The sequence below is a fragment of the Anomaloglossus baeobatrachus genome, chromosome 11, assembly GCF_048569485.1.
Source record: "Anomaloglossus baeobatrachus isolate aAnoBae1 chromosome 11, aAnoBae1.hap1, whole genome shotgun sequence".
NCBI lineage: Eukaryota > Metazoa > Chordata > Amphibia > Anura > Aromobatidae > Anomaloglossus > Anomaloglossus baeobatrachus.
In genome coordinates, this window is record NC_134363.1 from 62074583 (window position 1) to 62088773 (window position 14191).

The 14191-nt window shown below is 48.0% G+C and overlaps 1 protein-coding gene across 8 annotated transcripts in view; it reads right to left on the reverse strand.

Moving 5' to 3' along the window:
- LOC142256609 (galactoside alpha-(1,2)-fucosyltransferase 2-like) overlaps positions 1–14191 on the reverse strand; it is a 254802-nt gene that overhangs the window by 96306 nt on the left and 144305 nt on the right. For 3 of the 8 annotated variants that reach the window (XM_075328375.1, XM_075328377.1, XM_075328376.1), the window contains exon 3: positions 10967–11097. The exons of the other annotated variants lie outside the window; for them this stretch is intronic. In XM_075328375.1, the coding sequence (XP_075184490.1) occupies positions 10967–11030 (64 nt within the window). In that variant the 5' untranslated portion in view covers positions 11031–11097. The remainder of the gene's footprint in view (positions 1–10966; positions 11098–14191) is intronic. 8 annotated transcript variants of the gene reach the window in all.

Sequence of the window (14191 nt, forward strand, 5' to 3'; positions counted from 1 at the left end):
GTCCCCACAGTCACAGAGGATGAAGAGCACGCAGATGCACTTGATGGGGCAGGCGGTGGTTGCACAGGCATGCTAGGCCACATTGTAGCACAGTGAAATTCCCATTGCGACTTATGATTTATTTTAAGTCGTGTACAGGGTGGGCTCCCCAGTATGCAGCAAAACCACGCAACAGGAAAAGGGCTCTAGGCAGTTGGGTTGATAAATGATTGTTTAACTTTCCCAAAACAAACATTAAGAACCATGCATAAAATTGAAATAATAGAACAATCTATTCAGTTGCCTACTACCTGCTAATCCCTCTGCGTAGCAGCAGTAATTGTGTGTGTGTGTGTGTGTGTGTGTGTGTGTGTGTGTGTGTGTGTGAACACGACTTACCAGTGGCGCATCACAAGAGCTTCAAAGTTATCTACCTAAACATAGACAAAACATTACCCTCTGAATACCCTTGTTAGCTGAAGCCCCACAGATAAGGCAGATTATAACAGTGTGAATGCAAACCACATAGCTCTGCAACACAGTCATGGAAATCTTGAAAAGCAACAATCAATGCAAACATGTGTCGCTATCCCTCTATGATTTAAACTGTACATGACAATTTGACAGTGCAGAGGCAGCAAGTCTTAATGTCTATATAGTCGTCCTACCCAGAACAGATATGTGTTTTGCTAATAAAACAAAGTGTTGCGTGCACGCATTACTGTCTGGGCACAGCCTACCGTACCCGGGTATTGTGATGTCCAGTTGCCAGAAATACAGACTTTACGCTCCTCTCACGGTAAACAGTATAGACAGCACTGGAATAATTTTGGTCTGTGGCACAGGATGCTGCTCACTTGCGTTACAGTACTCCTCACCAAACTCCAACACGACTCCCCTCACAATTGAATGAAGTGTTTCCGCGGTGGCTCCTTGCTGTAACACACACCGTTAGCTTTTCCTTCTGTTCATAGACAGCATCTCCAAGTCCACACCCGAAGACCAATTTGCTATTGCTATAGTGACCAAACAGACAAAGGCAGATCCAAAAAAACAGCAGCCCCTTGTGTGTAGTCTGCAACAATGGATGCAATGAACGGCAAATAAGCAAGTTGCATTGACAGTGGCTAAAGCTGAGCAATACACCCTCACGCTATCAATTCATATCCATGTGACACTTCATGGAGGTAGTATTCAAAGTCGTGAGTTTTTGCCTTCTACTTAGAGATTGTTGACAAATCTTACAGATTACATGACTCGGGTGATCCTTTGCGATGTCCAAAAAGTCCCAGGCTAGGCAAGGCTTACAGCCCATGCGACCTGCATAACCAACATGACTTATGCTCAGCGGCAGAGTTGTGGCCGAGGATTCAGTTGTTGACGTGCTTCCAGTACTTTATCTCTGTCCAGGAAGACACAACGTAAACTCGTCGTCAGTAGCATCCTCCTCCACCTCCTCTGCTGACGTTATCGACTGGCTGACTTTGGTTTGACAGTAAGTGGGGTCTCCAACCTCATCATCACCCTGTGTGTTTTCATTCCCCTCGTTCTGAGTCCTCCATGACAACCTCTTCCTACCCTGACCGAATAGCAAAGTTGTCATTACAATCAGGTATCTGAGTCTCCTCATCATGTTCCCCATTGTCTCCACCAGGATCATGTATGGGTGTACATTATGGTCAACACCTTCTTCATCGGGGCCTGGATCCGACTCACAAAGCTTCTGGCCATCTGTGCAGATCATTTCCCCGGTCTCCTGGAACTCGCTGCCTCAACACGTCAGATTATCTGCTACACCCGCAAGCTTCAAACGGAACCTGAAAACTCATCTGTTCAGAAATGACTATAACCTTCAATGACACCCCCACCGTGCGTAGCTGCTGCCCAACCTACACCACACCTACTGTCTCCTCCCCAAAATACTTTACAATGTAATCCTACAAGGGCAGGGCCCTCTTCCCTCTGTACCAGTCTGTCTATTGTTACTTGTATATGTATTCTATATGTAACCCCCTTCTCATGTACAGCACCATGGAATCAATGGTGCTCTATAAATAAATAATAAAAATAATAATAACTTCTTTGACTGTACTCACTGCAGCTTTGGAGCAGACCTCTGATTCCCAGGCTATAGTGTGACTGAACAGCTCTGCAAACTCAACCATCTCTGTTAGCCCATACTCAGCAGGGCTGGTGGAAACTTGAGAGCTGTTAGGAAGCAAGTGCGATTGGGTTGACACCACAGTGGAATGGAGTATTTGTGATATTGAACTTGAGGAGGAGGAGAGGCCACTTTATGGAGCACTTGAGATCCATTGAAGCAGCTGCTGTTTTGGTGCCTCATCTACATTTGTTAGCGATGGTCATGTCCGTGAAAAAAGGATCATATCAGATTATCCACGGGAAGAAGTACACCTGTTATTTTGGCTATTTGTTGTTACGAATCGGTGCCGCCGTAAACGCAAGCAACCTGCTGCGGTTCCAGTTGCGCCCAGGCGTCAGCTGTCATTTAGGGCTGTGCCTTGGGTTGTCCAGCTGGCTGCTTTCTCCTCCACGTCTAAGTGTGGAGAGGCGGCTAGTGCGCATGCGTGTGCCGATTTACCCCAGCCACAGCCTAACTCCAGTGTTTCATCTACTGAGTATGCTCAGCCTGACTGTGCCATTCCTGAGGCTAAGTCTTCATTTTGGGCTACAGTGCATGCTCCCACACTTAGTGTGAAAAGCCTCTTTGCACAGGTACTTGCACTCCGTGTCGGGTCTAAGTCCTGTGTTGTGCATAGACAGCATGCTGAAGCTGATAGTCTTTTTTCGGAGACTGTATTTCATGCTACTGAGCATGCTCAGGCACTTACTGCATCAGAGGCTAGGTTCGTTAATGAACTCTTTGGCCCTGCCCCTGATGTGGGGGGCCCATATAGACCACAGGGCATCAGGTGTCCTGACGATGTGGCCAGGCCACTCCCAACTGGCTTGCAGAGGCCCGCCCCTATGACTTGTCACCTCATTATTGTTGGTCAGACGATGACTGGTGAGGTGTTTGTGTCGTGGCAGCCATGAGGTCATCATTGAAGTGGCGGTTCTGAATAGGATGCTAGTTATGCCACTCATGATGTATCACTCTGCTTTTGACTCCAGGAGGTGCATTGTGGTCCACCCTGGTTTGGGGCGGACCCAGGTTATAAAAGGGACTGGAGCCAACAAGGAGGTGCGCAGTCTTCTCTTATGCTCCAAAAGAGCACACCTCCATGTGTTGAACCCATTGCGGCTTTAGGCCAGAGGTAGGCAGGGATAGAACGTCGATGCAGGCCACCACCACAGTTGGTAATGCAGAACGGTTAAGACCAGCTCCTGTCCTACCAGTCCTGCTAGTGCAGCCCAGTGGCATTAACAGGCCTGCTGCTGCTGATGCGCCTGCTGTCCACCGGTGTGGCCCCTACGCACACGGACAGCGTACCCAATGGCCCCTGTGTTGTTAACAGGGAGTTCCTGGGCTGGGTGGGCGTGTGGACCCTGTGACGCTAACAGGGCTCCCAGTCTCCAGATCCGAGTGGCGTCTAACTCGGTTCAGGCTACTATTAGTTTCATAGCCACACAGCTCTGTATCCTCCACCGAACCTTCCAGTTGCCAACCTCTCCTTTTCCACCTGGGAGCACGGTGGACACTGACTGGCGATGGAGATATATACCTTTCTCTTTCTTTTCTTCTTAATTTTTTTATATAGTGGTAACATAGTATATACCACCTTATCCAAATCTGCCAGTCCCACCGTAACAGATGGTGTTTCTTCAGCAAATGTTACTGTTCCTTAACCACCAAACCCACGGACACAAACTTTTTTCCCCTTTCCAACACACCTCTTCCCCTTTCCACCAGCATCTGTCCTTTTTCAACTCATGTTGTATATGACCAAAAGTGCAACTCTGCAGGGACACTGTACTCAACGCCGTCTCAGCACAGCAGCCAACCAGCCCTTGGTCCCTCAGATGTGGACAAGTAAAAGACCATTTCCTCCTATCCATGACAAAGCGTTGAGATTCACTCTGTGCAGCACAGGTGTTTAGTGGAAAAGCAGATCTAATATTGCGTACCACCTTCTGCTGATACTCCTGCATACGTGCATCCCTTTCTATAGCATGAATTATTTCGCCAAATTTTGTCTTATAACGGGGATCTAACAGTGTGGCAACCCAGTAGTCAGCATTACTTCGAATTCGTACAATCCGAGGGTCATGTTGTAGGTAGTGCAGCAAGAAGGCGCTCATGTGTCTTGTGCATCCAGGGGGACCAAGTCCTTGGTGTGCTGGTGGCAGAGAGGTGAGAATCATGCCTCCTTCCTCTGCCCTCTCCCCCCCAACCTCGCACAACCGAAATGTGAGCAAGATCTCACTCATCTGCTGAGTCTTCCATGCCCATCGCCAGTTCGTCCTCCATTTCTTCATGGGCTCCTGCACCTTCCTCAACAGTTTTGCTGATACTATGCGCCCTTGATAATCCCTCTCCCCCACCGTCCCATGACTGCCGCCTAGGTGCCGCTGACCGTCTGAACCTTGGAGATCTTGTTATCCCTTCCGCATATGACTCCTCCTGTACTTCCTCCCCTTCCTCTTGTCCCAACACCTGATTCCGAATAATGCTTACAGTGTGCTCCATCATGTAGATGACCAGAATTGTCACGCTGAGAATGGAATCGCCAGTGCTAAACATCTTCGTCGACATTTGTAAACTGTGTAGAAAGGTGCATAGGTCCTTGATCTGACACCACACCAGCAGCGTGATCTGCACCACCTCTGGATCAAGTTAGCCCAGGGTATACGTCATAATGTATTTCAGCAGGGCTCTGCAGTGCTGCCACAGACGCTGCAACATGTGCAGATTCAAATTCCTGCGTGTCGGCACATTGCATTTCACGCATTGAACCGCTAGTGTGACGCCCTGGACTAGCCAGGTAGTCATAAACATAACATCACACATGCCCCCTCCCCTGGATAGTCAACACCAGTCAAACAAAATCCTTGTTGCCTCCCTCCAGGGTCTGATGTCCACACCAGGTGGGGCGGAGCCAGGCAGTTGGCCCCACCCACCGAGGAGTTCAAAGGCCTGGAGGCGGGAACAGTAAGAGATTCGAGTTGGAGTTGAAAGTGAGAGGACAGAAACTGTTGGTGTCTGGGTAGGAGCCCAGGCACTGTCAGCAAGGTCGGCAGACGGTGGTGGCCATCTGCAGGAGGTGGTGCAAGTCAGCGTAACCGTAGGACCGGGGACGGGCGGTGGCCCGCCGGTACCGAGCCGGGAGCAGATTTGTACCAGGCACAAAGGCAGGGCCATCAGACCCCGACCAGGTTAGGAGCCGCCGACAACAGTCAAATCTGAGAGTGACTGGAACCCCAGGGGTTCCCTAACACCCAAGACCCGACAGAAGGCAACAGTCCACACAGTGAGGATAAAAAGCCACCGCCATAGGCTAGAGATCCAAGGGCCAGCACCTGCGGGCAAAACGGGCTCCTTCGGTACATACACGCCGGGGAGCGGACTACCGTAGGCAAACCATCGGAGTCCAAGACAGTCTACAAAGGTGCAGGGAAAGACAGCCACCATCAACCTGTCCGGGGAGAGCAAAGACACTGCAGCCGGCTGCGGGACCCGTCCATCCAGCCGTTTGGTTTACCAGAGACTCTGTGAATCTGTGCCTGAGTGAGTACAACAGTGCCATCCGGCACCGCGTCGCACTGCCTCTGCAACCCTGCACCCCAGCTACCCTGCCTCCCCGTATCACCACCGGGCCTCGGGATCACCAACCCCTACCCACGGAGGGGGAACCAACATCCTATCTGCTCCCTGCCATCGCTGCCGGGATCCCCATCACCAGCAGCGGTGGTGCCCATTATCACCACGACCCTTGGGTGGCGTCACGAACTATCTCCCCAAACAAACCACCCCCTTTTCACTCGTGGGCGAGGAGCGCTGCTTGAGTCCCCGGGTCTGGCCCACCGCTCGAGCCACCAAGCAGCAGCAGAAGCCCCGGACCCGAGCGTAGCGAGCGCGGCCCCTCCGCCCGCGACACTAGACCAAAAGACTTCTGGAGCGATGAAAGTTGTTGAGCTGCTGGGTGCGAATGATGGAAGTGAGCACATAGCGAGCGTGCCCGCTGCACAAGGCCATGTAGGCCGGGATGGTGGTTTAAAAATTGCTGGAGAATCAGATTCATCACGTGAGCCATACAAAGCACGTGTGTCACATTGCCCTGACGAAGGCCCGCAGCCAGGTTTGCATCATTGCCGCACACGGCTGTTAAGTCCCCACCGGAGTCCGCTCCATCAATTTGTACTCCGGTCGCCAGGTGACAACGTGTTCCTTTCGTGCATAGTGCTGATGATGGGAGAGGAGTCGATGCCAGCGGCGCAGGTGGACGCAGGTTATGCTCACCCACTGGGCTGCGTTACCTTGACCGATGCAGAACCACTGGCTGAATGTAGGTGGTGGGTGTCTAACAGATGAAGTACCATCATTCAGCTATAAACAATGGGAAGACACCACACCCTTTTTTAGGCCCATCCTGTCTGCAAACCACTGCCAGACTTAGCTATGAACCTCTGGTTACTGTTACCCCCAGTTCTGTTTTGTGATTTTGTGTGCTTGATTCCTGGCTACTTTGCCTGCCTGCTGTTTATGTACCTCGTTGGCTTATCCGCATTTCACCTCTGCTTGTTTTCTGATTAAGTCCTGGCCGTCCCATTCTGTTCCTCTTCCTCAATTAATGTTTTGACCCTGCATGACTACTATTCTCTGGAACTGCAGCCTTCCACAGGTATTGATCACCTTGGGCCCTGTGTAATTCCAAATCCCTGTATAGGGGTTAAAGGGTTTCAGGGTTCTGGGGGTCCTGCTTGGTGAGTGGCTTCCCTCTAGCCTATCCTTTACAGCCCGTCTGAGTGTGTGGATCAAGGAAGGTGTCACACCATGCTCTCTGCAGAAGGCCATGTAGGCCAGGATAGTGTTTTAAAAATTGCTGGACAACCATGTTCAACACGTGAGCCACACAAGGCATGTGTGCCACATTGTCACAGCAGAGGGTCGCACCCAGGTTTGCATCATTGTCGCACCTGGCCTTCCCTGGCTGCTGGTTGAGTGGAGACAACCATTGATGAAACTCGATCTCACTCTCCAGAGCTAACCGTCCACAACTCCTCAGCAGTGTGACTCACAATTTACAGACATTTCAAAGAAAAGAGTCAACCGCCTCATGCTGTTGAGCTCTGCTGCCAGCATAGTAAGGAGGTGTGTGGGATTCCTTGTACGCAGTTACAACGTGGGTGGCCTGACCACACAGGGTTTGGGCTGAGGTGGAGGACCCACACGAGGTTGAGGAGGCAGAAGCAGTGTAGGAACTTCTACATACAGAGGAAGGATTGGCACACAACTCGTGGGGATGGCAAGACTTGTACAGCAGACCCTTCTCCATCTCTCACCATAGTTACCCAGTGCCTAGTCAGCGACATGTAACGCCCCTGTCCATGCTTACTGGTCCAAGTATCTGTGGTGAAATGCACCCTGTCACACACAGAGTTTCTCAAGGAAGCGGTGATGTTGTGTGCGACCTGCTGTGGTAGCGCGGGCACGCCTTTCTTGGAGAAGGAGTGGCGACTGGGCATCAGCTCTTTGGGCACTGCGATGGGCATAAGGTCTCGAAAATCCTCGGTCTCAAAAGGGTGTAAAGGCAGCCTTTCTTTAGCCAACAAGTTGCAGATGCTGAAACTCAACCTCTTAGGCATGTCATGCCCTTCGAAAATCATGTAAAACACAGCGAGGGAACTCCAACCACAGTCTCCCTCGTTTCCACTAATTGTGCCACACACCCCCCACTTGACTGGCATCAGTTGACCCTCATTTTCAAAATGAAAAAGATGCTTTACATGAAGCACTCTCAAAAATACACGTGCCTTTCGCCTCCCCTGGATGACCCAGGGGAAGAAAAGTCCTCTGTGAGGCATGACTTGTTCATCTTGGTTCTTTTAAACACAGCGAGGGGACTCCAACCACAGTCTCCCTCGTTTCCACTAATTGGGCCACACACACCCCACTTGACTGGCATCAGTTGACCCCCATTTTCAAAATGAAAAAGATGCTTTGCATGAAGCACTCTCAAAAATACACGTGCCTTTCGCATCCCCTAGATGACACAAGGGTAGAAAAGTCCTCTGAGAGCTATGTTTACATTGTCAGTGGACAGACGCGTGTGCTTATCTGTCAGCACACCCCCAGCAGCACTGAAGACACGTTCCGAGAGAACGCTGGCTGCGGGACACGACAAGATCCCCAAGGCGTACGTGCTGAGCTCAGGCAATTTATCCAGATTGGAAGCCTAAAATGAGCAAGGCTCAAGTTGCACAGTAATGGCATCGATGTTCCCTTGCATATACTCATATATCTGTGTCTCCTCCTCTTTTTCCTCGTCCAGCTGTTTTGTTTTCACATGAGTATATGTCCTTGTTACTTTCCCATGTGTTTGTGTTGTCTTGTGAGTTGTTTGTCACCTTTGGACACCTTTGAGGGTGTTTTCCAGGTGTTTTTAGGTGTTTGTGATTGCCTCCCATTGTTTTCAATGGGGTTCGAGAGGTTCATCGAACGGTTCGTCGAACGGGGCACCGTTCGAGGAACCGAACTCGAACTCTAGGGGAGTGGCTCATCTCTAGTCTTTGTCTCTATATTATGCTGCTCTCAGATAGGATAGAAAAACATAGTAATAGATTCCATTTAACGGCCAGCAGTTCACGATCCCCAATAGTATAATTTCACTCAGCCGGACAAAAACAACTAAAAACCCCCAGGTGATGAACTTGCCTAAAGAAGTCCTTTGCAGAAGCCCTTCCTCAGCACTGATAGAGGAGACATCCACTTCCAGGAGAAACTACTTATTAGGATAGGGCTGGTGCAGCACTGGAGCTCTTGCAAAGACTTCTTTCAATTGCTGGAAGGCTGATACAGCCGATTCAGGCTAGAGTTTGGCAGTAGCCCCCTTCCTGGTTAAGGCGGAGATAGACCATGAGGGACGAGACGTGTGTAATGATTTGTCTGTAGAAGATGACAAAACCCATAAACCGCTGGATGGCACATAAGCCTTGTGGACGAGGCCAAGAGAGAACAGCAGAAACCTTCTCGGGTTCCATTTCGAGTCCCTGACTAGAAGCAATACAGTATAGCTAAGGAAAGGCAAAGAAGGTTTTTAGACGAGACGCTTATACAACTTAGCAAACAACTTGTTCTCTGGTATCCGCAGCAGAACTTGATGAGCGTGTCTTCTGTGGTTAGATAGATCAGGGGAAAAAATCAGGATGTTGTCCAGATATACAACCACGGACACATAAAGAAGGTTTTGGAAGATGTTATTAATGGACTTCTAAAACACGGCAGGCGCATTACACAGGCCAAAGGACTTGACGAGATACTGGTTATGCCCGTCACGGGTGTTAAGAGCTGTTTCTCATTCATCACCTTTACAAATCCGGATCAAGTTATAACACCTTCTTAGATCCAATTTTGAGAAAACCTTTGCTCTTTAGATATTGTCAAATAGCTTAGAAATCACAGGCAAAAGGTATTTATTTTTAATGGTAACCTTGTTAACCCCTTCACCCCGTTGCGATTTTCCGTTTTCCTTTTTGCTCCCCTTCTTCCGAGAGCCGTAACTTTTTTATTTTTCCATCAATCTTGCCATATAAGGGTTTGTTTTTTTGTGGAACGAGCTGTACTTTTAAATGAAACCATAAGTTTTACCATATAGTGTACTGGAAAACAGCAAAAAAAATTTCAAGTGTGGAAAAACTGCAAAAAAATGTACTATCGCACAATAGTTTGTGGGATATTTTATTCACATTGTTCACTATATGGTAAAACTGATGTGTTGGTGTGATGTCTCAGGTCGGTGCGAGTGTGTAAACACCAAACATGTAAGGTTTACTTTTATCTAAGGGGTTACAAAAATTCACAAGGTTGTCCAAAAAAAGTTGCTCACTTTTTGCGCCATTTTCCAAAACCCGAAGCGTTTTCATTTTTTGGGATCTATGGCTCAGTGATGACTTATTTTTTGCATCTTGAGCTGATGTTTTTATCAGTACCATTTTTGCGCAGATGCTACGTTTCTATCACCTGTTACTGCATTTTGCACACAATTTGTGGCGACCAACAAAGATAATTTTGGCGTTTGGAGTTTTTTTTGCCGCTACGCCATTTAACGATCAGATTAATTGATTTTATATTTTAATAGATCGGGCATTTCTGAACACGGCGATACCAGATGGTGAGGATAGGCTAAGCTGAAGGGAGTTGCCAGGTACCACACTCAGGGCAGTCCCTGCACCTGCAGCAGCTGACCGACGGGTCAAGGCAGGAGTATGAGGAATGGAGGGCACAGGTAGAGACATAGTAAATAGTCTGAGGTCGGGGCAGGCAGCACGGGGTCAGAATATCGGGGCAGGCAGCACGGGGTCAGAATAGAGAGCTGAGGTCAGGAGCTTTGTTGAGAAAAATAACCAACATGTAATTCAAATCAGTACAAAGCAAATTTTCAACTTTCAACTGAAAAATGGAAGACATTAGTTAATCATTTCACAAGTTATTCTTAGTAAACTGAACCCCCAAAATTGCAGAAAAAAAAATTGAAAAACGTTTTCAGAGGAAAAAAGAAGTTTCAGGAAGTTGCAAATTCTGCAAAATGTTTTGATTTCCATGGTTTCTTAAAATTTGGACACAATTTCTGATATATGTGTAAAGACTAAAACAAAAAATAATGCACAAGTTGATTGTTACATTTCCTTATAGATATAATTGGACACTTCAAAATACATCAAATTTATTGACAGACATGGAGTTTTAATAAGGCTGATGCAAATTATCATTTTTTTCTTTTTCGACTGGTGAATGAAGCATCTGCTCCACTGTGTTTAACGATAAAAGAAAACACATTTCCCATGAGGTCAGCCAGCCCTTGTTTACCTTCCTGCCGTCCATTGAATGACGTTTGGAGTTCATAGTGTATAGAATGCTTTGCCTGTTCCATTTTTCCATCAAATGAATAGAATTGTAAAATTTTGCTGCAGGCATGGAAAAATTGTGAACATTCACTGCTGCAAGAAAAGAAATAGGAAACCTACGTATGTGTGTCGTGCAAATATTGTATATCAGGCACACAATACACATTTATCAGTTGTACTGGAGAGAAAAAGGTTTTGTTCATTATTGTGTTTATGTGTTCAGAATAATAGATCGAGTAGAGCATGGATCTTGTAAAATGCTTCAAAGTTACAGGACCTCAACCTAACCTAAAATATCACTTGTTATAGAGATGAAAGACTTACGATGATTATACTACATCATGTACATTGTATTTAAGACATAAATGGGCCATGCACTAGTAGAAAAAACAAACCTCAAGGCTTAAAAGAGTTGTCCGACCTAAACTCCAAATTTTTTTTTAGCTAATCTGTGCTGTATTGTCATATAAATTTTTTTAGAACTTTTGTTCCTCTTGAATTATCCCTTTAGTCTCTGCAGACACTTCATTTACCTGCAGCTCAACCAAACATGAAATCTTTCTATGCCGAACCTCACAGTCAGAGCTGGCACCGCCCATCCTCACTGTCCAGTCCCCCCTCTGCCCGCCCTCTGCACACTCATTGGCTGTCAGTATTCTGCCCATCACAGACCTCTCATCACTACAGCATTGGAAATAACAGCCCCACGTAGGGCTCTGCAGACCCCACCATATAGGGCTCTGCAGACCCCACCACATAGGGCTCTGCAGACCCCACCACATAGGGCTCTGCAGACCCCATCACATAGGGCTCTGCAGACCCCATCACATAGGGCTCTGCAGACCCCATCACATAGGGGTCTGCAGACCCCACCACATAGGGCTCTACATCTCACCACAGACTGCCAGGACCCAAACACCACTTTTCCCCCCTAGAAAGACACCACACCGTTCTCTAAGTTAAAATGCTTTTATTTCACTTATTCAATTTAGGAGAGGCATGAGGAAAAAACACTCTCATCTTTTGGCATAAATTTTGGTCGCAGCTTTTGAATTAGGCATTATTAGCCAACACCACGGGGTTTAGGGAAATTTTCCGCCTTCCGGACGTCCGATGCGGGTATTTCACCACCACTTTTCCTACCCCTTCCGCCGCTGCGACTTAACACAGTGAAAAACAACAAAAACTTATAAAAACAAAGGGGAGGGAGGGCGGGAAACAGGTCCAGGTCCTGGAACAGAGAGATCGGAAGCTGAGCAGCGTGATGACATATATCCAGAAGGCGGGGCAAGAGCCAGTCATACCACAGAAGGTGGGGGCAGCTGATCTTTCAAGGGGGGGGAACCTCCTAAAACTTAGCATAGGGGGCCAGCAGTCAGGGGGCAGCATCACAAATTTGGCTGCAGTGCCTCTCATGGGGCTCTGCACCCCATCACATAGGGCTCTGCACCCCACCACATAGGGGTTTGCAGATCCCACCACATAGGGCTCTGCAGACCCCATCACATAGGGCTCTGCAGACCCCATCACATAGGGCTTTGCAGACCCCACCACATAGTGCTCTACATCCCACCACATAGGGCTCTGCAGCCCTGTTGACATGACATCACAGGAAGTAGCAAAATCCCGGCAGGAGCGGTCACATGACCGCTCTGAGCCAGGGGAGCGGGGCTGACAGCAGGGCAGGTAGGTAGTTACTATCTACTTATCTACCTCAATGTATCCCAATAGTGAAACAACAAAAAAAAGCAAAATAACATGGATAACCCCTTTAAGCATGTGCTTCTGATTAAAGATACTATAGCCAGGAATAATATACTGTGTTTTCCGAAATTTACCCCTACACCAAAAATAAGCCCTAGCAGGCATTTTCAGCCTTTCTTTTCAGCGTAAGGCTTAAATATAAGCCTTACCTTGAAAATAAGCCCTAGTTGCTGCTCAATAATGAAATGTCCATGCAGCTAAAAAAGGTAAAGAATACTGCAAGACACTTCATTACAGAAAGCAGACTCCCTTAAAAGAGAGAAGAAAGAACACAGGACCTGTGGTGGAAAGCATCAATGCATTCCACTACAGGTCCTCGATGCGTTCCACCGCAGGTCCTAACACTCCACTGCACTGCGACCCAGGTTCCCCTGTTGGCCAGAAGCAACAGGTATCACCAGTAGTTGTGTGTGCATGCGATCTGATGGGTGTGTGCGATCTGATGGGTGTGTGCGATCTGATGGGTGTGTGTGTGCGATATGATGTGTGTGTGCGATATGATGTGTGTGTGCAATATGATGTGCGTGTGTGCGATCTGATGTGTGTGTGTGCAATCTGATGTGTGTGTGTGCGATCTGATGATGTGTGTGTGCGATCTGATGTGTGTGTGCGATCTGATGTGTGTGTGTGATCTGATGTGTGTGTGATCTGATGTGTGTGCGATCTGATGTCTGTGCGATCTCATGTGTGTGTGATCTGATGTGTGTGTGTGCGATCTGATGTGTGTGCGATCTGATGTGTGTGCGATCTGATGTATGTGTGCAAACTGATATGTATGTGTGTGTGTGCGATCTGATGTGTGTGTGTGCGATCTGATGTGCGTGTGTGCAATATGATGTGCGTGTGTGCGATATGATGTGTGTGTGTGCGATCTGATGTGTGTGTGTGATCTGATGTGTGTGTGCGCGATCTGATGTGTGTGTGCACGATCTGATGTGTGTGAGTGCGATATGATGTGCGTGTGTGCGATCTGATATGTGTTTGTGTGTGTGCAATCTGATGTGTACCAGCCTGAAGCAGGGGAGGATAGCTGCGGAGCACAACTGCTGGGAGAGCCCATCGAGCATCGCAGGACCTGGGCGCGACGCAGACATTTTGGGTCTGTTAAGTATCATTCTCCTGAGAAGGTGGGGGGGGGTCTGCTTTTTGGGGAGGATAAACTCACCCCAACCCATGTGTCCTCAAAAATAAGTCCTACCCCAAAAATAAGCCTTAGCACATTTTTCGGGGCAAAAAATAATATAACATTGTCTTATTTTCGGGGAAACATGGTAGTAGTTGCAGTATGCCTTCTGCTCCTTTTATTTCCATGCCTGGATGAGTTTCTCTGGACTTTGATCTTTAATCCTATGAAAGCGGTAGAGTTTTATATAGGCCATCAATATCATATCAGTGGGGGCTCCAGGTTCAAAGCGCCAGGGCG